The following is a 25,588-nucleotide window of genomic DNA, read 5'->3' as shown; positions in this document are numbered from 1 at the left end:
ACTCCTGATGAGCTGGGCCTTAACCTTCTGCCAGCAATCCTCAATGTGCTGCGTGTGGGCACCGGTTGCAGGGTCCACGAGGTTCATGGAATGGTTAACCGTCTTGTGAGACAGGCTTATGGTGACGCCGTTTCCGTTAACGTTCGCCTTTCTCTCATCAGGCATTCGTCCACCTGTATTTCTTCTCCAGAATCACCCATCGGAGGCGCTCGCTGGAGCTCCTTGCAGCAAACCTCCCTAACGTAATTGGTCCAGTCGGTGCACGTTTTCTTGCATATTTCGCCACCCTGCATACCCCTGGCGACGCAAATTGGCATCCCTTTGGCCATGCAGTACGTCAGGTACAGTACGTGCGATCTTGACAACTTGACGTTTGGACGACGCAGACAATCCTTACTGGCAAAAAAGCTTGCCGAGTCTCCTCCACTTGCTTGGACAGCAGCAGTCCCGTGCAAAGCAGCGGTGCCGTGAAGTGGAGGCAGTTGCGTGCGGCATCTACTGGGCCCGCTTCCCTTTAGCCGAAGCGCGATAGTAGGTGACAACCTGGCCGTCACAGTTTCGCCGTTGGTCGTTAAACCCCAGCTGTCCACAAACTCCCCGGTATTCCGATGTGGCCGGCCGGCCGATGGAGGCTGCGGAGGTATGGGGTCACACTACTGACGACTGCGGTGCCAGGTTGAACCTCTTCACGACCGCGGCGGTATCGGTACTGGACTTTCTTGCCCCGTTTTAAGCTTCACTTTTTTCGCAGTAAATGCTGTAAGTGAAAGCCTGCGTATTTTGAACAACGGTACAAGAGACTCGCTCATGCTGACCTATCCATGGATATACTCCGACGGTCTCGATATGTCGTGTCAAAATGCGCGCTCTTCTTGACAGCGGAATCACGCTGAGGTGTCCGAAAGAAACAAAAAACACACTGTAAGTGCCATAAGCACTGAAGAACAGAGCAATCAGACGAAAAGAACCTTCGCGACTTTCCTACTACCCACTCCAACTTCGCGCTGGCTCGTCACGCGGTCACGGCTTGGAACGGCTTGAAACGCTTACACATGCCCGCGATGAACTTAAAAACTCAGACAACTCAAAATAAACAAATGCTTAATTAAAGCGCATTATATCTCTTCCCCAGCTTCACATATACTCACACAGCGTTGCTGCTCATCCTATATTGTTTAGCATTACGGAGTACTCCACTGCGACTACTAAGGCTCTGCTCTACATTCCCCAAATTCCCTATGCTACTTTTTTTTTCCCCGTTGTAGAAAGTGAGAGCGAGCGCCCGAAGGAAATGAGCTTTGCCTGATCGACTCGAATAGCATCCATCTCAGCGTCGATCACGCAAATCATTGCAACTCTCGCATCACCCGACAGCAGTGATGACTTCACTTGTTGCCGACTATGGTTCGTCAGCGTCCGAATCGGAGGAACAAAATGCTGAAAGCAGCGAAAGGTATATCACGGAGTTATTTCTGCTTTGCTGGAAACAGCAGGTATCGTAATGTTGCTGGACTATGTTTGCAAATTTTACTGAGCTGTGTGAACTGACGCGAGCGAACTGCAGCTTGTCATCTTGACGTTGTTTTGCTAAGTGAGGATGTGCTCGACCTGCTGCGCGCTAATCTAGATCGCGGCGATTTTGCAGTTCTGACGAAGGCATCGAAGACGAACAGAGTGAGAAGCAATCGACGGAGAAGACCGATCGACGGAAGCTGCCTGTGCCTTCCTTTCAGTCTACGACGGTCCTGGGGTCGTCCTCCTCGGTATTCAGCAACCCTTTCCGCGAAGAGGAGGCCGCGCAATCAACCATACTCGAAAGGCACGTCAAAATGACGACGCCTGTTAGCCAGCAGACGACAATCAACGGGAAGCAAATATGCTGGAACTACAGGTATGAACAGGCGCTGTGCATTAAACTGCCCTTTGAACTGTGTGTATTTCTAAACCTGGTAGTCGACCTTTACAAGTTCATAGTAGCAATAAATTGTAACACGGCTGATTAAAATGAAATCTGTTGAAGTGGAGCCACTTGCATTTTGAACAGGCTGCAGGCCGCCTCATGTGAGTGTTGACAATTCCTGCTTATAACAGTCCAGAAACTGCGAGAGTACAACGAGGTGCTTCTGGAAAGAAGTGAGAATTATTCTTAAAGTCAGATCTGATGAGACCCTAACCATGTTCCCCACTTCTTAATTTACCAGCACTCCACCGTTCACAGTAGCTGTGCTGTAAATCTTGAATTATGAGCATGTTCATAGCTGCGTCATTAGCTTCCAGAGCGAAATAGTAGTTTACAGTGCCTGATCTCAGTAAATTTCAACTAGCAAGTTTGGTTTGCTGGCCAAAAACTTGACAGACAGTTATGTGCGAATTGGTTCGTTGTTGTTATTAAGAGCCAACGAAATGGCGACACAAGTGTGTGCACAGCAGTGATCCTCAAACAATCGAGAACTTCCGCGAAAGACATACTTGATCTGCTGCTTCACACTGTGGAGGAATTCATTGTGAAAGGGTTCTTGAAAAGCAAGACCGGAGTTATCGTCAATTTCATTCTGGGCCTGTTCATACAAGTCTTCTTGGAGCAAGATGATGAGGCTTTATGGCATCTAACAGTTGGCCTTTTTATATGTATGATTTTATGATTCATCTCAAATGACGGCTCACTTACAGAAACAGTCCAGTGCACCGTTACTTTTTTTTTTTTTCAGAAACTTTTTTATGTACCATTGCTTCAAGGTTTTTTAACAAGATATTGCAGTAACGAACATCTGAGCGTAGCGGAACAGCAAATAGCTCTTAGGACTTTACTGTATATGTCCGTGTTTGTGGTGGGTAAAAGCCCCAGCAATGCAGCAACCTTGTTCTCATTACTTTCTGGACAGACCTCATGGTACTGTTTTTAATATCGCTGTCGATTTGAACCAATGTCAGGGAGCTTTGCCTTTCTACCTTGGATGCTTTTAGACCTTGCTGCTGGTGATGATGATGAAGTGCCAATAAACATGTTTGAGCTGCCTTGTGTAGGCTGCTAACTAAGGAAATGTCTGCGAGTTATTCAGATGTGTATTGTGCAGAACAACATCCTCAGTTCTCAATGTCTGAACAAATGCGCAAGCCCCAAAGCCTCAACAACTACAATGACTTGCAGTGAACATATGGCACTGTTGCATTTTGGCAAGTACATGGCCTATATAAACACTGTCTTCACTTTGATGTGTGAAAATAAGAAATTTTGCAGGCTATAGACAAACTTTGCTTAAGCTGTGAGGTGATCTTGGCTATCCTCCTGTGAAACGAGTGCTTGCCTGTCAACACCCAAAAATTTTTCTGTGACACAAAATGCTGTCGCTTGGCTTAGTTCTGGTGGCTTCCACAAACTATGAATGGAAGAGGGGAAACAGTTCCTAATACGAAGTGAACTATGAGAAAATTGTGATCTCACTGGAGCTTAATGTGAAGAGGCATTTTGTTTCCTAGTTTTACTTAAAAGTTATGTCACTAGAAAGTACGAAAAAAGTAACATGCCTCTGAAGGAGACTGACTGCAACATTTGCATGTAGCATGAAGTTTGTTGTTGCCCACATAGTCACCTCATGTAATAAAGGGACCCTACGACATTAATCAAGCATAGTTTTCATTCTTTTGTCTGCATTGTGTGTTGCATCATGATGCCTTGACACCCTTTGTGATCGCCGAAATTGTAATATTTAATGCGCAAGAAATGTTCGATTTGGCCCAATGGTTTCGAAATTCGGCAGCGGTTTGTGGCAGCAGATACGAAATGTAGTCAGATTGGACACTGCCTTTCCGATTGGTTGGGTGTTCAAGTTGAACTTGCCTCTTTTACGCTGTAAGAATAACTCTAGGGTGCGACATTTTCGATTTCGCTTCCAAGTATCGTGGAGAGGAGCGCTGCTATTCAAAATGCCGATGCCATGACAGCAAAAAGAATTTGTTGAGCCAGGCTTACCTGCTTAGTGCATGAATCAGCGAAAACTGCTATAGCTTTGGTTTAGCCATAACCCCACATTCTGCTGTGGAAACGCCTTTGGGTTGCGCATAACCCTCGTCACAACCTCCGATTGGTAGTGCCCTGCCTTGGCTCTGGGCTAGCGAGATGGGCGAGTGTAAGACGGTTTCGCCGGATCTTTATTTTGAATTTTGCAAGTTTGCAGGCTCTGATTTCTAAAATTCTTTTTTGCAACGGTCTCTGGAATACATGGGGCAGTACAAAAAAAAATTTTCAGTGAGACCTTGATGCGTTGGAGGTAACTTGCTATGTGGTGCTAGAACCTTTTTGGTTTTTAGATGAATTTTGGAAGATGAGAATGATGGCTTTGTTTTGGTGGCTTATACATGCTTCTTATAAGAGCAATGTGACAGTTTTTTTCCTCTCAACCAGCATGTTGTAATGATACGGGTTTTTCAATCCATCTGGCTCAAAAATGCCTTAGTATTTAGATTCCTTTGACTCTTTCCTGTGCATGTATGGTTTGACAGTTTAGATGTCACATTTTCATTGTGTCTGCTTCATATCATCAATGGCAACGTAGGACATTTTAAACTGAAAATCTTGCTCTTTTGGCAGAAAAGGTGCTGGAGTCAGCCAGGCCACATTTTAGTCACAGCTGTCAGCTGTACTTATATTTTGCAGCATAGCATTCCTATGTACACAGACCACCTGGGATGCCACAGTTCTAAAGCTGATGGTTGCAGCGTTTCTGAAGGTTGATGGGAAGCACGGCACATACTGACAAACATGATGATGTTACTCATGCAACATTAAAAGTGCACTAAAGAGGATTCTGAGCTTGTCTTTTTACCATGGTGGGAACTCGATCTGCACACTCCGAGCATCCTTAGAAGCTTCTATTGTCCTGTGCAGCCAATTTCCCTATTAAATTGAATTAAACGTCCCGGCTCCCGCCTTTTTCTTTATCTCGCCTCCGAAAAGAGGAGTCAGCCAAAGCGTGGAGAACCTTTCAGCCAGCCCCGTGGCTGGCTCGTTGATCATTTAGAAAAACAGTGGCTATGCTTCATGCTTCATCGTTACTTGCACTTTGAAAATGTGTGCCATATTGAGCATGTGCCCTATAAGTGGTAGTACAAGCAATTTCACATTTCGCTTTTTGTTTTACGATAACTTCAACAGTGAAAGTTGTTGCTGGTCTATCCAATGCCATAGGGGGTGGTCAGCAATTGCTTGACCACCCTTCACGTGCAGTCAATGCCTCGTGCAACTTTCGTTGTCGTTGGGTGAGACATGTGGTCGAAAGTCACCGCCACGGAATTTCAAACGCTTTTTGGACGCTGCATGTAGGTGGGAGGCAAGAGCCCGCAAACATGCAGCAGGTTGAACACAGGGAGCACACACTTGAGACACTGCCCACAAGCACATTACCTGAAAACATCTGCAAGTTCGTGGGCACTCGTTTCATAACCAAAATGATGGTCGATTTGTGAAATTCGAATTAGGCCAAATGCGAATTAGGTGCGCTAGCACTTCGGTTCCAGTGTTCAGATCCAGTGTTCACGGATGGCAGTTGTTCGGATAGTGATAACGGGTTAGAGCCCCATATTGGTCATCCTCTCCTTTACACTGCTGGGTCCCTGGGAGCCCTCATGTCACTCCTGGCACAGTGATGCAGTGGTCAAGCGATGCGCAACTGCCCTTCTGTGGCAGGCACTGCCATTGGGGGGACTTGGGTTGCTTGCTTGGTTTGGGTTGCAACCCAGGTTGCCCTTCCCGAGCAGCCTCTCGCGATTAATTGAGCTGCCACCTTACACAATGGGCAAGTTGCTAGAGCGCATGCACGCATGCACTCTACCACAAAACAGGCTTGAGACAAACACACAACGGCTAAATGCGGGGAATGCTCACTATAAGTGCTAGCACACTAAAGAATTGTTTTTGTTGTGCTGTGTAATGTGGGAAACTAAGAGATAACAGTATTGCCTGTCTGCAGTGGTGACACTTCACACTTGAGGACACACGGTTGTTCTTGCAGTGCCAAGGGAGGGTGTGTATGGACAGGTGCGGCCAAAATATTACGGCACATGCTTCAGCAATTTGAACTTTTCTCACGTGTTCCTCAAAGATATTATAAAGGCTTCTTCAGTTTATATGCAAGCACACGATCATCATTTCATAGCATATATATAAACTGCCTCTTAATTTCTGCTAGATAATGTGTGAGAGGTGCTTGATCGCCCAAGCATGCTTGATTTTGTAATGGCCGCGACTGTACATAAGGAACATAAGTAGTTTATAAGGAAACCTGTGGTTGGAAACGTGGATTGTACTATGAAGGAAGGGGTGGGTGGAAGAGGCAGCGACCTAAAATAAACTGACATGTAACATAAACTGACAATTTTTATGCTAGCTGTTACTGAATTTCATGGTTTGCGCAACAAATGTAAACAAATTTTTTGTTCTAGGAAAGGCCGGTGCCGATTTGGCCACAACTGCAAGTATGTCCATGACAGCGATGTTGTGGGCCTCTCTACACAAGAACCTGAACCACCTGAGCCAGAAGTGGTGGCTACTTCAGCAGCAGCTTCCAGTGACTGCACGTCACATAAGCGCAAGAACAAGAGACCAGGACTTTCAGACAACCTCAGCCTTTCCAAGAAAGCCATGAAGTTCTACCACAAAACTCAAGGCAAATCATAGCTAGCAGCATTGTGCAAAAGCTTTTTATCTTGCAGGGGGAAGTGAGTGTGTGTGATTGTATTCATATTATTTGTGCATGTGACTAGACACCTTTGTTCGTGACAGAGGTGTCGTTACAGATTTATTACCATCACATAGCTGACATAGCTGACTAGTAGAGACACTGAGCTTTGTGCACATTGTATGCAGCTGTAAATTTTGTACAATAAACTCTGAGACATCACATTCAACAGATCTGGCAAATGATGACTTGAGTGGCATAGGCACTTGGGAAAAGCTGTTGTTTATCACAACCTTTGAAGAAGCTGCTGTGAGTCACTGACCCCATGAAACAATGAAATTAGCATGCTGGACTATAGTAGTGAACATATAGTTGGTATAGTTTGCTTTGGTTCTTTGAATTTTCCTCACTGTTTTTCCTCACAGGCAACGAGAGAGCAGACTTCTGTGCTGCTCAAGCTCATGGCAAGCAAATTAAAAAAGTAAATACTCCGTTTAAAGATTGCATGAACTTAGTTCATCGTAACGCAAGACAAAAATGACAGTCCTCATGGAACTATGAGGCAAATAACAAATTACACTTTGTAAAGCTAGCTTTAGGTGAATGATGTAATGCACCCGCTAGGAACGTTTCAAGGAAGTGATTATCTGCCGTCTTCGTTTAGGACACACACACACCTCAAATATAACTTCATATTGACAAAACAAGACAAACACCAATGTAAATTATGTGGAGATGAGTTAACAGTGAACCATATTCTAGTTTTCATGCAAAAAGCTCGAAACACTAAGGAAACAGCATATTGCAGTTTTTTTAGAACGAACACATACCATTCCATCCAACATTGCTCTTGTTAACTTGTCACAAGTTCTTAAGTTTTTAAAGAGAGCAGATGTTTTAAGCAAGCCAACATAACATATAGTCAATTTATTACCACAAAAACAATTTAGCCACACCTCAGCCGCTTTCTCATTCCTGAGAAGAAAGCTGAGGTCTTTATTTGGTTTGTCGGGAGCCTTGAGATCCTTGTCCAGCCAAGGATGGTCACTGAGGTTACCCGACCCTCTTTAAAGCTTTTACTAGTGACCATTTTTAAAACATCTTTCCTTTGTCATCACTAGGTAGTAAAACTGAAGTTTTAGGTTCTCTACACTGCCGATCACTTTTCATATTTTTATAAAATTCTGCAGAAAATGTCTCCTATACCTTGTGCTTGGCATATGATGGCCTTAGCTGCCATGTGCCATTAAACCCAACACAGCACAACTCACTCTTTTTGCCTCACCGCTGCACCACCACAGAGCCGCATTTTGCTGCTTTTAGCAGCTGGTGCTTTGTGTTGAGTGTGCTACCTTTAGGCCATTAAAACTCGCAGCAGTTTGATCCTCCTAACTTGCATAAGATGCAAGAGATATACAAGATGGGTTTTGGAAAGGCGTCAATGTCTCCAGCATTTATTTCACCTTGCCCTTATCTATGCTGTACACACTGCAAGCTTATCTATACTGTACATACAATGGCCACGTAGTACCCATGAAAACACTCATGAGCACTGAGCTGGCACACATCCATATTCACTGTTCAATCTCAGGAAAGAGGTCCGCTGCTTGGCTGCCCTGCATAGCACCAGCACACCATGTGCTGAGCCAGGCCTCAAAGGCCTCAACGAGCCGGTTCTCGTGGTTGCTGCAAAGGGCACGGAAGTCCTGCATCACACCTCGCATGAACTGCTCATCGATGGTAGCTGTATTCTTCCAGCGCTTGGTGATCATGTAGTTGTAAGACCACAGGAAGCCCACCTGCACCAACAGAGTGAGGCTCAGCTTCGGTGCATACAGAAATGAAGCTGTTGGAACGCAAGCTAAAATCTAATCCTTCAGCACCATGCCCTAATTACTACTATGCTGTCCCACAGTTGCCCCTCAGTGAGACTGTAGCTTAGTAAAGGTTTAAAGCCCAGGAGAAAAAGGATTACGTGTTGCGATATTCATGCCCATTTCAGGCTTCTATTTGTGAGAAACTCAAATTCCTTATGAAATGCCATGGTTAAAGAGAGGAAAAGAGCCGAGATAAAATTAATCAGTTTCAAGTGAAGCTGATGATGAGCTTATCTGCAGCAACATAATGTAGTGTTACTGGGAAGTTTGCATTGCAGTTGAGGTAAAGCAGGATGGAAAACAAGCAAAAGGGTAAGTTGCGGTATAAGCAGCAGCTGCATCATTGTTGAGTAAGCTTGTCATCTGCTCAGTGAACTGAGTGAGTATAAAAAATGCATCCTCACTAACTTCTCCCACACGAGATCTGAGCAGCACATGCTGACAGCTTTTCAAAGAAAGCTGTTCTTCACTAAATTAGGCCCAGCAAAAACACGTGCTGCTCTGTACCAGGCACGGAAGTCATTTACGAAAAATTCTTGCACAATGCAACTATCGAATGCCAAGTTTATTAGCTGCTATTATTTCAGAGTGAGCTGTCTGCTGGGCACAGCACTGGTAAGGCAAATTTAATTCAGCTATGGCTCGCATGCTTCGTTTATATAAAAAACATCTTCTGACTTGTTGCCCTCTGAGGGATGATAAAATGATGGCAACACAGTACTTCGCCTTCCACAAGAGTGCCCACCTGAACAACATTTCAATTGACAAGGAATTGAACGAAGTAGTTTTCAGTTATGAGACATGACAGTGCCATATGTCGTACTGCTATCAACGTAAAGGGAGTCCTTCAGCCAGAACGTGTCTTGCTGTCTCACCTTCCTATTTGTACAAGTTGCAGGTTGTTCTTCGCAGTGCTTGAAACACGGCTCCATCACATCAGCTTCACAGCAAATCTGGAAGTTGTAACAACATACTCATGCATGCTTGTAACTAGGAAACAAAAATGGAGGTGCTGAACATGTTGCTCAAAAGACTTCGGGCCACAGGGTCTGCCTTTGAGCCCTAAAGAGTACGAATACCCCTCTCACATGGCATTCCTCGAAGGCCTTTCCGGAAAATGCACTTCTTTTCACCAAAAGAGCGAAAGCTCGAAGGAGCAGCGACTTGGCTACACGGTGCAGTCCAAAGGTGAAATGGTTGTTAAGGCTTAGCACCCGCTGCTGTGCATGAGTTGTAACAACATACTCATGCATCCTTTTAACTAGGAAACCAAAAAGGAGGTGCTGAACATGTTGCTCAAAAGAATTCGGGCCACAGGGTCTGCCTTTGAGCCCTAAAGAGTACGAATACCCCTGTCACATGGCATTCCTCGAAGGCCTTTCCGGAAAATGCACCTCTTTTCACCAAAAGAGCGAAAGCTCGAAGGAGCAGCGACTTGGCTACACGGTGCAGTCCAAAGGTGAAATGGTTGTTAAGGCTTAGCACCCGCTACTGTGCATGAGTTTTAAACAACGTACTCATGCATCCTTGTAACTAGGAAACAAAAATGGAGGTGCTGAACATGTTGCTCAAAAGAATTCGGGCCACAGGGTCTGCCTTTGAGCCCTAAAGAGTACGAATACCCCTGTCACATGGCATTCCTCGAAGGCCTTTCCGGAAAATGCACCTCTTTTCACCAAAAGAGCGAAAGCTCGAAGGAGCAGCGACTTGGCTACACGGTGCAGTCCAAAGGTGAAACGGTCGTTAAGGCATAGCACCCGCAACTGTGCATGAGTTGTAACAACATACTCATGCATCCTTGTAACTAGGAAACAAAAATGGAGGTGCTGAACATGTTGCTCAAAAGAATTCGGGCCACAGGGTCTGCCTTTGAGCCCTAAAGAGTACGAATACCCCTGTCACATGGCATTCCTCAAAGGCCTTTCCGGAAAATGCACCTCTTTTCACCAAAAGAGCGAAAGCTCGAAGGAGCAGCGACTTGGCTACACGGTGCAGTCCAAAGGTGAAATGGTTGTTAAGGCTTAGCACCCGCTACTGTGCATGAGTTGTAACAACATACTCATGCATCCTTGTAACTAGGAAACAAAAATGGAAGTGCTGAACATGTTGCTCAAAAGAATTCGGGCCACAGGGTCTGCCTTTGAGCCCTAAAGAGTACGAATACCCCTGTCACATGGCATTCCTCGAAGGCCTTTCCGGAAAATGCACCTCTTTTCACCAAAAGAGCGAAAGCTCGAAGGAGCAGCGACTTGGCTACACGGTGCAGTCCAAAGGTGAAATGGTTGTTAAGGCTTAGCACCCGCTACTGTGCATGAGTTGTAACAACATACTCATGCATCCTTGTAACTAGGAAACAAAAATGGAGGTGCTGAACATGTTGCTCAAAAGAATTCAGGCCACAGGGTCTGCCTTTGAGCCCTAAAGAGTACGAATACCCCTGTCACATGGCATTCCTCGAAGGCCTTTCCGGAAAATGCACCTCTTTTCACCAAAAGAGCGAAAGCTCGAAGGAGCAGCGACTTGGCTACACGGTGCAGTCCAAAGGTGAAATGGTTGTTAAGGCTTAGCACCCGCTACTGTGCATGAGTTGTAACAACATACTCATGCATCCTTGTAACTAGGAAACAAAAATGGAGGTGCTGAACATGTTGCTCAAAAGAATTCAGGCCACAGGGTCTGCCTTTGAGCCCTAAAGAGTACGAATACCCCTGTCACATGGCATTCCTCGAAGGCCTTTCCGGAAAATGCACCTCTTTTCACCAAAAGAGCGAAAGCTCGAAGGAGCAGCGACTTGGCTACACGGTGCAGTCCAAAGGTGAAATGGTTGTTAAGGCTTAGCACCCGCTACTGTGCATGAGTTGTAACAACATACTCATGCATCCTTGTAACTAGGAAACAAAAATGGAGGTGCTGAACATGTTGCTCAAAAGAATTCAGGCCACAGGGTCTGCCTTTGAGCCCTAAAGAGTACGAATACCCCTGTCACATGGCATTCCTCGAAGGCCTTTCCGGAAAATGCACCTCTTTTCACCAAAAGAGCGAAAGCTCGAAGGAGCAGCGACTTGGCTACACGGTGCAGTCCAAAGGTGAAATGGTTGTTAAGGCTTAGCACCCGCTACTGTGCATGAGTTGTAACAACATACTCATGCATCCTTGTAACTAGGAAACAAAAATGGAGGTGCTGAACATGTTGCTCAAAATAATTCAGGCCACAGGGTCTGCCTTTGAGCCCTAAAGAGTACGAATACCCCTGTCACATGGCATTCCTCGAAGGCCTTTCCGGAAAATGCACCTCTTTTCACCAAAAGAGCGAAAGCTCGAAGGAGCAGCGACTTGGCTACACGGTGCAGTCCAAAGGTGAAACGGTCGTTAAGGCATAGCACCCGCAACTGTGCATGAAGTGGCTGAAGTGAGATTTTTAAAATTAAAGTGCAGTATTCTATTCATTCATTGAGCTCAAACATTTTTTTATTCGTACTGCTTCCTTAAAAGAATTTCAACAGTTAACCTCATCAGCAGCACCAGGTTTTGTGTATTGCCTTGGCCACCAGGGGCACTCAGTGTTGCTGCAACAATTTTACTGTCTTCAAATCTAAGCATAAAACATAAAAACACTCATCCAAAAAGCAAAACCAGACAAACCTTTCATATTTTGGAAAATGTTTTCAAACACTGTTAGTGCCATAGATTTTTTCTTTGGGCTCCAAAGGTCTTGGACAGACGCCTTCGCCTCCAAGGCCCATGGAGGCAAAGACACATTTGTGCCACGTAGCTGCACTCCTTACACCTTTGAAATTAATGACCCGATTCTCAAAGGTCTTTGCGGCGCCTGTGCGACAGGGGTGTTAAATACATTTTAAGAGGTGAAAAGGATGGCCCTGTTCCCACCCTGCAGAAATTTAGAGCTTTAGGGAAGGCACAAGCTTCCCACTACATGGCTGAAAAGCAAACCATATGGTTTAAGGTCTCTGGCCAAGGGTGCACACAGTAACGTCATGAGCCTTGCACTTCCCACGAACACAGAACCTGGCACTACTGCCAAGAAAAGGCCATGCACATTACCACCAACCTTCAGTCACACTTCGATCAATCCTAGGGATTTTCTATTTTAGGGAAGGGTTGTGCTCTCTTCTTTTTCTGAGAAAGCAAAGTGTGAAGGTTGCAAAATGGCTGCCGTTGTCCGCCATATGAAAGACGCGGGCAACTGGGCATCTGAGCTTACATAGTCGGGTGCCTTGTTGGCTTCATCCTGAGGGGTGGTCTTTTGACTCTGGTTGCTGCTGCGTGGGATCATGAGGAACATGCCACCCGTCGTGTGCACATAAGTCCTGTGCTCCACTGTGGACTGCAGGTCCCTCAGAGTGATGAAGCCGAAGCGATGCGCCACATACTCTTGAAACTGCTCCAGACCTCCACCTGAACAAGAGAAAGAGAGAAGGATGAATGGAAAGGAAGGGTTAACTAGGCGACGCCCAGTAGCATGCCCAGTATGCTACTCTACACGTGGGAAGGGGAACGGAGAGAGAGAAAAAAGGGGAGAGGAAAGGGAGATCACTTTTTCACATGTTCGTAGTCCACTACTAACAAGGCACACACTGAAAGTTTACAACCTTCCATCTAAGCATGGTGTCCAATCCCAATCTAGGGAAGACACCTAAATGGGGAATGGTCAGCACACATGAACAGGCACAGTGGCTGGGACAAACTGAGGACAGTTTTGATAGAATTGTGCTGTTCTACGTGCCACAAGGAGGCTCACAAATTCACATAAATTAGATGTGACCCTCCACAAACACACCTTTTTATGCAAGGACCGACTACGCAGAGATACCATATGTCAGGCACTCTGCAAATAACCACAATGCACCGGCCATTGGTCCAATACTATTGGTAATGCTTACGCACATCAGCTCGGTGCACGAGGCAAGAGCATACATAAAGTTGGAACTCTTTCTTTTTTTTTGCCACAAGCGCAAACAGATGGCCAGAAGAAAACCAATGAGTATTTTGGAAATTGCGACGTGTATGACAGTGACAGCTATGGTGCGACACTGCAGTACTGCTCCATGTTTCAACCCATGCTAGTTCTCTACTGTCAGATGGGTTGCACATGCACGAGTATTTTGTGCCACAAAATGAATGGAACACTGAAACACTGCTGCCCGTGCTTGCATTGTTCACACAGACTTGCATTGCTTGAGGCCTATCCAGGGCATCTTGGCAATAACCTGACTGGTGTAAGGGAGTGCTTAGGCTCTTAAGCACGTTCATCCACGTAACACTGTCATGAGGAGGATGAGGAGGAACAACATTATTTTTAAGAGAAGAACAAAAGGTCCATGAGGTACAGTGACACATGAAGTGTCTCCAACATGCTACATCAACTGCAGCACTAACATATTATTCTGGAGACCACAGGTCATTCATTGCATGCGTTGCGATCGATAACTGCAGTGCAGACAATTTTAAGTCCCTATGCAGCTAAGGCCATGAGCGCCAGGACTTCAGCGGAAAGTTATTATTACACTGCTATCGAAGACCTAACCACTGACTTAAGAATCAGCTGGGATAACAGCTTGGATACTGCTTAACTGTGGATGGTGCCACCAGCATTGTACAACACAGATCCTCTCGTATTCAAATGAGACTTAGTTCAAATTGGAGGCAAGAGCATCAGCATATGAGCTTACTTTTAAGTAACGCTTGTATAAACTTCAAGAAAATGTGCAATATACAATCGGCGACACCCACCTTGGCAGCTAAGTGGCTACAGCATTCTGATGCTAAGCATAAGACTGCAAGCTTGATGCTGAGACAAAGCAGTTGTTCTTCAATGCAAGCAGAGTGGCAATACCCATCAATCAAGATTCCAGAATCATGCCAGGTCATCAATAATAGCCAAAGCAATCTAATAAGCTGTCACTCATAGCCTAAGTGTAGCCCTACTACATAAAAATGTTTTGTACATGCAGTAGAAACACACCAATGATGACTCGAGCTCTCACCTTTGCTAGGTGAAACAGTATGCAGCTGCAAGTGAATATGGAATTGCTCCTGCTGAGCAGGCTCACCTCGTAACAGTTGGGAGGCTGGGTTGTCAAGAACATTAATATGCAGTGGCACAAAGATGGCACCTCGCAGAGGATCGGACTTGGGCGACTCGGGCAGCACAAATGGGTCGCTCGGAATGGGAACCAACTGCAGCCCCTGAGTATTGGCCTTGCGTGCCCAGCCCAGCACCTGTGTGCACAAAGCACCCCGGATAAGTTGAGCTGTACTGCAGTGAGGTTAAATGGACACCTTTCTATAACAATTGTATTGCTATGTCCAAACAGTATCACACGATGTTATTTTTTTAAGGGGAGCAAGCTGTTCTTTACACACGCATCCCTTCATCACAAACATTCCTTAAAATGAAATTTAGCTGTGTACTGAACATTCAGAAATAAAACAAGAGGAGGTGTGCAAAGAAGATAAAAGAAAAGCAAGTCAAAACTGGCTGACACAATTTTAAGCACCTTTTTTCTTGTTTGTTCTGGAAACTTTCCTCAAGATACAAGTACACTAGAGGTTGCCCTGACGTTTTTTTAAATATGCATAAAATATGGCGGATGAGAGACAATTCATCAGCCTGAACATTAAGATTAGTTCTCTCTCACTTGACATGGAGTTCATCATAAAAACAGCGCATGAAATGTGATCTGCTTAGAAAACAGTTAAAATGTTCACATGACTGCTTTGAAAATTACGCAAAGGAGAACAAATCTTGTAACCTGCCTATGGTGATCAAGAAATACATTAAAATTTTATCACAGCCTGTCCAACCTGTGCCTTATGATGTGGCCTCCTAGTTGGATCTAGCAGTGACTCTGTTTAACTCTGAACAAGTGCTCACATAACACTGTACTTCCCAAACTGAACATACAGTAACTTTATTGAGTAGCGTTTCCTCACTGCCACCTTCCTTTTTCAGTGTTCGATAAACCGCACACCACAACAGATTTAGAGATTTCCTGTGGGCATGGCCCACATGTCAGCAATGTCCCTGCAAAGGCTGGAAACAGCACCCACCAGATCAGCAATTATGTAACCGGTGGCAACCATCCATTCAACAATAATCTCGAAGGCTTCTCCTGGCTGGAAAATGCTGTGGTACTGTGCCTGGCCCCACTCGGGCCGATCACTGCGGCCGCAAACGTCAATGTCAACGTTGACATTCCGGAACTCCAGCTCTGTTTGGGGAGGAAAAGAAAGCACGATCCAGCACTTCAGAAAAAGAAACACGCCACATGGAAGCACTCAGCCAAATACATACCGCTATTCCTCTCTGGCACTGGGAGTGCTAAAGTAGGGAAACTATGCTAATCAACATAAACGTTGATTACGCCAGCAATGGAGTCTTTGGTGTGGACAGAGAGTAACGAAAATGGCTTCAGTTGACAGAACTTTAGATCGAGATGAATTACGATGGTGATGATGAATTTTTATGGTGCGAGGGCATCTGTGGCCAAACAGCGCCATGGAGAAGGTGTTTTTCATCTACTCAAGGCGTCAAGTTGGGGTCAAAGACCCATTTCGCATGCATTTTACACTAAATAAGTCGAGCACCAGGCCAGGGGAAAGCTTGTACCCATTATATCACCAGTGGGTGCTCGGCGGCACTGGGGATTGAACCCCGCACCTTCTGCAGGCAAGGCAGACGCTCAAACGACTAGGCCACCACTGCGGTCCGCTAGATGAATCATACATTGAAACTATGTGAAGAGAGATAAAAACCAAAATGCTGACCAAAAAAAAAAAAATCACTAACTGCTTCCTGTAGTGCACGCATATGCTCCGAACAACTAACAGAAAGTAAAATTGGGCCATTCAGTCATCTAGTGAAAAGAAGACAGTGTTGCAGAGAGGCTACTGTGAGGAAGAGAGAGCAAAAAATTAATGTTACATGAGAAAATCTTATGAAGTGTTGGACTCTTGAGACAAATTTGCCTGTGATAGCTTGGTGTCTAAAAAAATGGCAATCCATAAGCACGTTGTACAGTCGCGAGCAATATGAAAGAGAACGATGTTTGAGCATACATTGTGACAAGCACAGTTTTTTCTGTTTTCTAACTAGTTTTCCACCTGGTGTATAAGGTCCAAGTCATTTTTAAATTTAGTGGATAAATAATAAAAAAATAAATTGCACTTCTGTGCAAAAAGTGTCTTCCCTCTCATATTGCAGTTGCGTTTCATAAGTCTGTAATGTATGCCAGACTGCATCAGCTTACTAGTCCTCGCTTAAAATGAACACGTGCGGGCTAAATTTAGATGCACTTGTCTCTGCAAAATGCAAGCAGCAATGGTTACTGCACACATTTCCATGCACTTTCTTTCATTTGGTACCCTGGAATAACAGGAAAGCAAGGACATAGCACTTGACAAAAAGATCAAATGCATGTTCAACAATGACATCACGGTAACAACCACAGTCAGCCACTGTTTTCTATTAGCCAACGAACAAAAACAATGGCAGATACTGGTGGTGACTTCCAATGGGTACAGAACAAGAAAAAAAAAATGGAAATCTTGGAGGCATGCTGAGAAAAACAGTTTTTATAAGTAAAATATAGGTTGTTTTTTTTTCCTACAAAGTTTATCATACGTCTCCCTACATAAGAAAAAAATTTTGGTTCAAAGAGAATAAAAACATGTAGCTCAGCTATAGTCAGCAAATATCAGGTTGCATGGCTAACAGCTCAAATGAGAAGGCAGTCAGAAAGGAGAACTGTTTTGCTTTAACACATGCTGGACAAACATTAGACGGCAGCTAAACTGGGCTCTGGAGGTGAAGAAACAGCACAAAAAGCTTGCCTTACTTTTGCCAATGTCAATTTCAGCACTGTCCAAGTCGCCTGGATTGCCACTGTTCTCATTCTGGGGCAGCAACTCCACTTCAATCCACTCGTGTTGATAGGCATCCAGGTCTACCTCATAATTTTCTGAAGCAAGCAAAAGATGTTGACAGCTCTGTGTCAATGCGACAGCTCAATAGAGGTGCTATTATTAAAGAACTGGATGGACCAGGATTTTTATTATAACTTTTTGGCAACAGCACATGCAATGACTAGATAAAAATGATGAATCATGGTTTCAACGGCACACAAGCTAAGGTGAACAGGAACGTCATTTTCTCATGCAATCTGGCTATGAAAATAAGTAAAGAATCTACTCTACATCAGTGTTTCTTCACGCATCGTTCATGCAAAACAAGAAATGCTTGTCATTACAGCCAACTCGCACTACACACTCAGCAACACGTTACATAATCAGCTGGAAAAGGCAGCCATCAATGCAAAACTGTAATGACAAGCCGTTAGTGCAAGCGGAAGGGTACCATTTTGCCACGGCTGCAAACAATAATGACCTTGACAGATGTGCAAGGTGAAGCGGTGTTCATTGATTTAAAAAGGACACCTGAAGCTCACCTTTTGCATTCTTCTCTGGGAAACAATAAATGTAAAAGCCGTTGATGAATGGGTGCAACACATCTCCAGATGCGTGGCAGATATGGGACTCTTCTACCAGCTTCTGTAAACCAAAACAGAAAAGAAAAAAATTTGCAGGCAACCAATACTGCAAATCCTTGCTTAATCTATGGTGCACTCACTGACCTGCAGTAGTTGAATGGCGTCGTAGTCGGAGTGTATGCCTTCCACGTGGTCTCGAACCCATGATGTAGCTTCGACGCTAATGAAGGAGTTCTGAGGGATGCCACCTTGTTTGGGCAGGAAGCAGAGGCCATCGCTATGTACGCCAAAAAACAACAGTCACAGTTATCCTTCGTACAGCCCTGCCAAGTTATACCTCGCATACCAAAGGCAACCAAAGCTCATAAGTGGACTATATTGAAGTCTGGTAAAAAAAGACAAGTAGAGAATTCCTTGCTCTGAAACTTTTTTCTTGCATTGACCCAAAGTTGAGCAGATGAAAATACCACTTAGAAGCCAGGGTAGGCGTCAAGCCTACTCACTGCAGAACTTCGATCATTGTGCTTCAGTGTTCAAATACTATGCTGCATCCATGTATCTAATCAAGCCAGCGGATGTTTTACAGCCCTATCAACACCACAGCAAGCATGTACAGCTGCTGACCGGTGTATGCTTGTGAACTCTAACCAAATACCACACCTTGCAAATTAGCTATGTTGGTAAGCAAACCGGGCCAGAAAAAGACCGCACATGCTGAACACAGTGTATTGCTGCAGTTAAGCACTGACAAATCTGATAATACTACTCTACTAGACGTATAAGTAGGTACTGCAGTCATCAAGGTTAATGCTGAGAAAAATATGCCAGAGGTATTTAAGCACAATGTGTCTTTCTATGCCAAACACTAGTCAGAGTAGGTGGTGTAGCATACAGCATAATGTGCTTTCCAAGCTTCACAATGCCAACATTAGCCAAGCATTCCTAGAAGGTCCATTCTAGTCTGTTGAGCTGTCAGTGCATGTCTTAACAGGAACAGAAAACAAGGCACTGAAGTGGAACTACCTTGGATTTTTCATCGCTTCTACAAGCTCGGCAGGAGGTGACACCACTGTCAAGCATTTCACTTCCGCATGGGGCCTGAAAAAAGAGGGGGGGGGGGGGGGGGAGAGGAGGATTACCACAGGTAAGCAGAATGTCTAGTCATGTCAACCTCGATTTAATGAAAATGCAGCAAGCTAAATATCTATCCACCTGCATTATTTTTTTTGGCCAACCAATGCAGGTCCCCCGAAAGAGTGCTGACACAGAATTACAGAATTTCGTGTCATTTACTTCAATGTGTAAAAAGATGATCTGACGGTCAAGGTATGAAACTTCATCTCTGCAGGCACTTTAAAAGAAATGAATAATACTATAAACAAAACTACATCATCATTCACCACAATCAGTTCTAATTTCAGCTGCAAAAGTCACAAAGTAGACCCCAAGCTTACGTACTGGATGCCCACACGAACGCAATTGAAGATAACATAGTGGAAACGGGCCACGCCAACGATGTACCATCATCTCAGACAAACTACTAAATGCAAAGTAATCTTCAATATTGACACTTTTTACCAAACGTCATGAAAGGCATCCTTCGCCAGACGCCATTTTGTGGCGTTTCGTCACGTTAACATTTATGCCATGAGCAGTGCACTCTCAGTTCAGTCAGTTGCACAATCTTTATAGGTTTCAAGTTACGTTCAATCATTATTGCTTCACCTATGCATATAAACAAATTGAACCATGTAGATATTACCTTTAATTTCAAACTTTATGTCTGTAATCCTTTTCGACACCACCCACGATTTCAGCTGGAGGCTGAACTGGTGGTGCAACTAGCCCACACCAACCAATCAGTCCATGTCATCACCCTATTCTGGATTCCTCTCTCTCTGAGGAATCAACAGCATAATAGGGGGATGATGTGGGTTCATTGGCTCATGACCGAACCCTGCCTTTTGTGATGTTTTGCCCTCCCGCTTATAGACAAACCCTAACGATGTGTCAACCACACACACCACCAGAAATAATAATAATAATTGGTTTTGGAGGGAAAGGAAATGGCGCAGTATCTGTCTCATATATCCTTGGACACCTGAACCGCGCCATAAGGGAAGGGTAAAGGAGGGAGTGAAAGAAGAAAGGAAGAGAGAGGTGCCGTAGTGGAGGGCTCCGGAATAATTTAGACCACCTGGGGATCTTTAACGTGCACTGACATCGCACAGCACACGGGCGTCTTAGCGTTTTTCCTCCATAAAAACGCAGCCGCCGTGGTCGGGTTCGAACCCGGGAACTCCGGATCAGTAGGACAAGAAAGAGAAATTAACTGAAAACAGAATGACAGTACATAAGAACATAAGAGCTCACTTTTCCTCTGCTGACTCTCCACCCGTTGACTCTGGTGTAGTTTCCAGGGAAGAGTTTGATCCATCCTTCTGAAAGCACCAGTGCATGCAAGGTTTACTAGAGGAGCCTGAGGCAATGCTTTTGCTTACAATTTCTTTTATTTTGTTCATGGATAAACACAGAATAAAGAAAACTGGTAATATCTATAGATTAAAATAAGCATCCATCAATACTGAAGAAGTGAGTTGTCAAACTATTAGAACAAAAATTCATATGGTTTGTAAACCAACTACATCCTTAAATGCTTTCAAATTTAAGAAGAAATCTTTTGACCCATTTGCACGTTTTCCTCGGCACTCCTGTTCACAACACCTGTAAGATAAACATTTTTGCTATAAGACTGCTACATTGAGCATGCATTATCAGTTAACCAAATGATCCAATCCATTAATTTAGTTCAACTACGTAACCAGTACCACAGTGTTTCTATTAAATACTATGAACTGTCTGACTGTGAAGGGCAAAAGTTGTTTCTCAATATCATCACCAAGTATAGCCGTAAGGATGAGGTTTATTGTAGGTAGCTATGTTCTACAGGGCTCTAAAAAGACACAGTTATCTGTGTCCGTTTGAAATAATTATTCTACTCATATTAGATTTTCTTACATGTATGTAGCCCTCTGTGTCTCGTCTGAGGTAGAAAATTCCAAATTTTCAGGCTGTCAGTGTCTGTCTCTGTGGACTATTAGTGAAACACTGATGACTACATCGACAGACAAACTTCAATTTGTGGCAAAGTTCCCTAAAGCCCGATTAAATTCACTCCTTGAAACTTGCACAACTGCACTTAAGAGACTTCATGCTTTAAAACAGCTAACCCTGCCTAACCTTGGAGTCTGAGTCAGTAGCGGGCGTCATCTTGCTGACTGGCATCACATCAGCACGCAGATGTTCTGTGTGGAGGCCACGCGGCCGGTCATGGATTCGGTTGCTGGACACACGGTCACGGAAGACACCAGCTGCTATTGCAGAGACGGGACCAGACTGTGGTGATGTGGTGAGAGGTGTCCCCTGGTGGCTGATGCTCAAACGCATGGGGCCCGCTGAGGCACGGACCCAGGCTCCTACTGACTGCAGTTGCAAGAGGTTTGAATAATAATGCCAACCCTGCCAATCTACCCCGTCACCTAGAGCAGGCGTAATCGTGAAGTGTACTGCAACGAGTAGCAGGGTTTGGGGCCCACTGGCGGCACGTGGTTGTTTTTTCTTATTCTTTCTCATCAATTACATTTCAGTGATAAAATAATTACACAAGGTTCCCATTCGTCAGCACTAAAAATTAAAAATTAATAAAAAATATTAAAAAATTGAAACATTGCCCTTCGCTCCTTCGTTTTGACGATGGCTTCCTTCATATATAACAATCTTATGATATACAAAAGAACATAACCAGGCCTTATCTGACATCATTGCACTAAATGACCAGATGCACTGCTGGAAGAGCGTGGTATTACTTTTCCAGTACTAGCAAATGGTCAGTTGTATTATTCTGCATATCATATGCAAAAAGAAAAGTAACAGGCAGGCAAACACCATTGCTCTGCAGCATAAAGCTAAGAGTCATTGCTTCTGTTTGCTTTGTAAGTTCATGAGCAAGTGCTGGAGGCAAAGATTAATCCAACATACCACAAGGGGCTAGAACTTCACAAAACCATACCAACATTCCACAAGCTACTGCTTACCTTCGAGCGTCTCGTGTTTGCTGGCCAGCGGATCCTGTTCATGACTTCAAGGAACTTGACAAAAGCCTCTCTTTGAAGCGCCTCATCAGAGGCTGTGAAGTCGGGGTAGATATCACAGTGGCACTTGGTGTCCTTGGCATCAATGATCTTGCGTGTTGCAGTCTGAGAGCCAGGAAGCAGCAGCATGCGCAGTCGCCAATACTTCAGCGCCTGCAAGACAGATGTGTCAGTGCTCGGGCTAAGGCCACTACCCTGTTATCTGCTAACTGTGCTAGCTAACTCAGCAGGCAGAGTGGCTGCACCAGACAGGCGGTGGCCTTGAGTTCAATCCCCCAGACCAGGGCAAATTTTCCTTCAACTATGAAGCTTTGGTGAAAGTCACAGAGCTTTATTTTGTAACCATATGACTGTGCCCGAGTCAATGCCAATGAGTGATTACTTCCTCTTTCCTTGAAAGAGTACCTCCGTAGGAGAGTAATCGTGAGAGTAATCCTTACCTCCTTGAGCCCATACTCTCGCTCGCCACGGATGCAGATGTAATGGTCAAGGTAGCTCCAGTTGAATGTCTCTAGCTTTTCACTTGAGAAGATCACACGTGAAATATCGTAGGAGCAGCTGCCCGGTGGCTGGAAGTTGTAGACGTACTGAATCGGCTGCACTTCTCGGGAAGCATGTCTGTGGAAGAAAAAATAAACAGAGGACAACTGGCATGTTTAGACCACCTGCTAGGCAGGTACACACACACAAGTGTCTTGCACCAAAACGAAGACCACACATTATGTCAAACAAATCAAAGACAAAGTTCCAAAAATATAAATACCAAATTATTGCTGTGTTCTACTCACAGTGAGAAGAAGCATAGAGTAAAAAAAACAAAAATAATGCCCTACCGAGGTCTATACTGGGTGACAGTTATTACTGGTCCACTGAGTGACAAGGTGTGGAAGATTCGGCCAATGCTCATCCGGCAATCCTCCTGTCAGAAAGAAAAGAGAAAAAAAATCAGAAGAAAAGAGAAACGACAAAAATCAATCTTAGCTCAGTGCTAGAAGTAAAATAAAGCAAAGCATCATGGATTATTTTCAACACGCCTTTTCCTCGGTGGCAGGAGCAGGACCCCTCAGAACACTATGGCTGGATGCGCCTTGAGTGCCATTCACAGTTGGCGGGCTTTTGGGCAGTGTTATTATCTGGAAGCCCTGCAGATAGAACAAAATGCACGTCCATCTAAGCACTAGGTCAAATAGCAATAATCAATCAGCTGTTCATGTCTTCCGCAAGGATGAGCAACACAAAAGACGACGTCAGGTTTCTTCACTGAAAAACTCATAAGCCATTGAAAACAAGTATGTATTACCAAAAAAGTGAGATCCTCAAGATGAAAAAAAACTATACGTTAAAAATATCAACTGAAAAGAAAAAACATGACTAAGCATTCTCGGTGCAGAAAACTCAAATGATGATCAAGCTAAAGAGCACTGAATAACCTGCCGACCAATACTCGACTCACCATGGCGGTTCAGTGGCTACGGTGTACAGTATCTGGGCACGAACTTGCGCACTCAATCCCAGCTGTGATGGCTACATTTAAATTAAACCAAAACTAAATTCAAGAATTAAATCAAGGAAAACCAAAAAAAAAAAACCTAGGTCATGTGCATGCTAATGAACTGCAGGTAGTTATACTTCACCCAGAACCCTGCACTGTACACACCTAATAGCCCACAGTGCTGCTTTAGCATATAAAAATTCATTAATCAATTACAAAGAATAACAATCTCAACAATTTATTGTTTTCCCACACAGCTTGCAAATGAAATTGCATTACTTTGTTGTTAAAATGTGCAACTTAATATGCTATTCAAATTGCTTTCTTTTTTTCTTGCCCCCAAGAAACATGCCTCTCACATAGCCTACTGCCTCTACACTGCTGATTGCTGCCAGGCCTACAGATAGTCAGTGTCCCAAAGACACTGAATCAAATAGAATAACCAGCATTGCAAGTAAAATTTACACAAAAATGCAAATGTCCACCAGTTTCAATGGACATCAACACTGACAGTACAACAGAGAAGACAGCCACAAGACCCAAAATACAAGCTGCTACCACTGCCCATTTAATAATGGCATGTGAAATATGTTACTCGAAAAAAAAAAAAAAAGTCTTGCAAATCAAGCATTCACCAGGCAATAAGAACCAGCCACCTCACTTAATTCAAATGCTGGTGAGCACTATACAGATATCTGTACTATTTATGCAGCCATTTCATAGCTATCTCAAAGACAAATGGCCTTTCACTCCACCACAGTCATGTAAAGTACCTGCTGTAAGCGCTGGCAGATGAGCTCCTGGTAAACCTGAAGTGTGGTCAGTGGTTTGTGGTGCTTGTAATCCTCTTCCCCACGATAGCATCTGAAAAGTTGTGGAAACTTGTTAGCTACATCCTAAGGAAACTGTTGAAAACTGGAGCGTAAGGACCTTGAAAAGAAAATCACTGTAGTTAAGGTGTGCGTTTATGATGAAAACTTCAAAGCAATCATTTGCAAGATTCTTCTATATTATACAGCCCTTGAAAACAGCCTGTTCTCAGATATTCACAACTAATTTGGGGCCCATAGCTACCATTGTGTACACTACTCTGTGAAGCTCATCACTAATGTTTTTTTCTGATATTAAATCGGTTAATATATTTCTTTCTCTTGTCATTTCCCACACTTTTCAAGAACCGTACACGGTCAGAGAGAGATGCACAACGAGATCAAACATGCCACAAACGTGCCTTATTTGGTTGATCTCCGAGTTGTGCTCTTCAGGAAGAAGGCTGTAGTCAGACACAACATAGTCGTACTGAAGGCTGTGACGGTCTGGAAAGAAATCTGTAGTGATGGGCAGGCAGGCTGGTATCACCAGGCTTTTCCAGTCCACACCTGAAATTCATCACAACCACCTAGGTCACTCTCCACAGATGGAAAAGAACGTCAGGAGGCAACTACCAGTGCTGGCAATAAGCCTTGTAATAAGCCTGAATTTCTCACTCACTTTACACAAGATCATTTCAGCACACCACCTCTCGTTCGTGGTATCCTCTCCTGAATCAGAGTACAAACTAAAAAAACCTTTGCCCCAGAGCATAAACAAATGAGTAGCATCACAACGTAGGTTAAAACTCGGATTACGGTCAGACGTTGCTTTCTTTTGAGGAAGTACAAAATCCAGCCCAGCCATCATGCTCTCATGACGTAGGTATCTATGCAGGGTATGCCTCAGCTTCTCTGCTGAGTGAGGTTCAATGCTGAGCATCCACTTACGTACTAGAGAACTTTCTGTGCAACACACAGTACTATACAACAAAACATTGCTATGCAAACCAGCTTTGCTGACGTAACCTAGATAGGAAATATGCAACCTTATTAATACATTAGCATTAGAAGGG

At 44.2% G+C, this 25,588-nt stretch overlaps 2 protein-coding genes across 2 annotated transcripts in view; one reads left to right on the top strand and one right to left on the bottom strand.

The window, feature by feature from the left end:
- The first annotated feature begins 1,223 nt into the window (after window positions 1–1,223).
- On the top strand, window positions 1,224–6,903 carry LOC144120891 (uncharacterized). The gene is made up of 3 exons (XM_077653680.1): window positions 1,224–1,453; window positions 1,646–1,891; window positions 6,439–6,903. Exons 1-3 carry the CDS (start codon window positions 1,380–1,382, stop codon window positions 6,671–6,673), a joined length of 555 nt encoding a protein of 184 aa, XP_077509806.1. The 5' UTR covers window positions 1,224–1,379; the 3' UTR covers window positions 6,674–6,903.
- The window catches only part of Iml1 (GATOR complex protein Iml1), a 40,188-nt gene continuing 21,339 nt past the window's right edge, over window positions 6,740–25,588 (bottom strand). The window contains exons 21-37 of the mRNA XM_077653679.1: window positions 24,935–25,082; window positions 24,477–24,567; window positions 23,246–23,353; window positions 23,045–23,130; window positions 22,652–22,829; window positions 22,155–22,364; window positions 21,301–21,543; window positions 20,434–20,501; window positions 19,084–19,158; window positions 18,205–18,337; window positions 18,019–18,121; window positions 17,410–17,532; window positions 15,623–15,783; window positions 14,623–14,791; window positions 12,774–12,967; window positions 9,427–9,504; window positions 6,740–8,473 (exon numbers count right to left, since the gene is read on the bottom strand). Coding sequence (XP_077509805.1) covers window positions 8,249–8,473; window positions 9,427–9,504; window positions 12,774–12,967; window positions 14,623–14,791; window positions 15,623–15,783; window positions 17,410–17,532; window positions 18,019–18,121; window positions 18,205–18,337; window positions 19,084–19,158; window positions 20,434–20,501; window positions 21,301–21,543; window positions 22,155–22,364; window positions 22,652–22,829; window positions 23,045–23,130; window positions 23,246–23,353; window positions 24,477–24,567; window positions 24,935–25,082 — 2,393 coding nt within the window. The 3' untranslated portion in view covers window positions 6,740–8,248. The remainder of the gene's footprint in view (window positions 8,474–9,426; window positions 9,505–12,773; window positions 12,968–14,622; window positions 14,792–15,622; window positions 15,784–17,409; window positions 17,533–18,018; window positions 18,122–18,204; window positions 18,338–19,083; window positions 19,159–20,433; window positions 20,502–21,300; window positions 21,544–22,154; window positions 22,365–22,651; window positions 22,830–23,044; window positions 23,131–23,245; window positions 23,354–24,476; window positions 24,568–24,934; window positions 25,083–25,588) is intronic.

This window comes from Amblyomma americanum, chromosome 2, assembly GCF_052857255.1.
Source record: "Amblyomma americanum isolate KBUSLIRL-KWMA chromosome 2, ASM5285725v1, whole genome shotgun sequence".
NCBI classification, from domain to species: domain Eukaryota; kingdom Metazoa; phylum Arthropoda; class Arachnida; order Ixodida; family Ixodidae; genus Amblyomma; species Amblyomma americanum.
This window is presented reverse-complemented; position numbering and strand designations above follow the sequence as displayed.

Coding starts and splice junctions, on each gene's coding strand:
- LOC144120891 (XM_077653680.1), top strand. CDS start 1,380: ATGACTTCACTTGTTGCCGACTATGGTTCGTCAGCGTCCGAATCGGAG. Junction 1,454..1,645: donor AATGCTGAAAGCAGCGAAAG/GTATATCACGGA, acceptor GCGATTTTGCAG/TTCTGACGAAGGCATCGAAG. Junction 1,892..6,438: donor CAAATATGCTGGAACTACAG/GTATGAACAGGC, acceptor TTTTTGTTCTAG/GAAAGGCCGGTGCCGATTTG.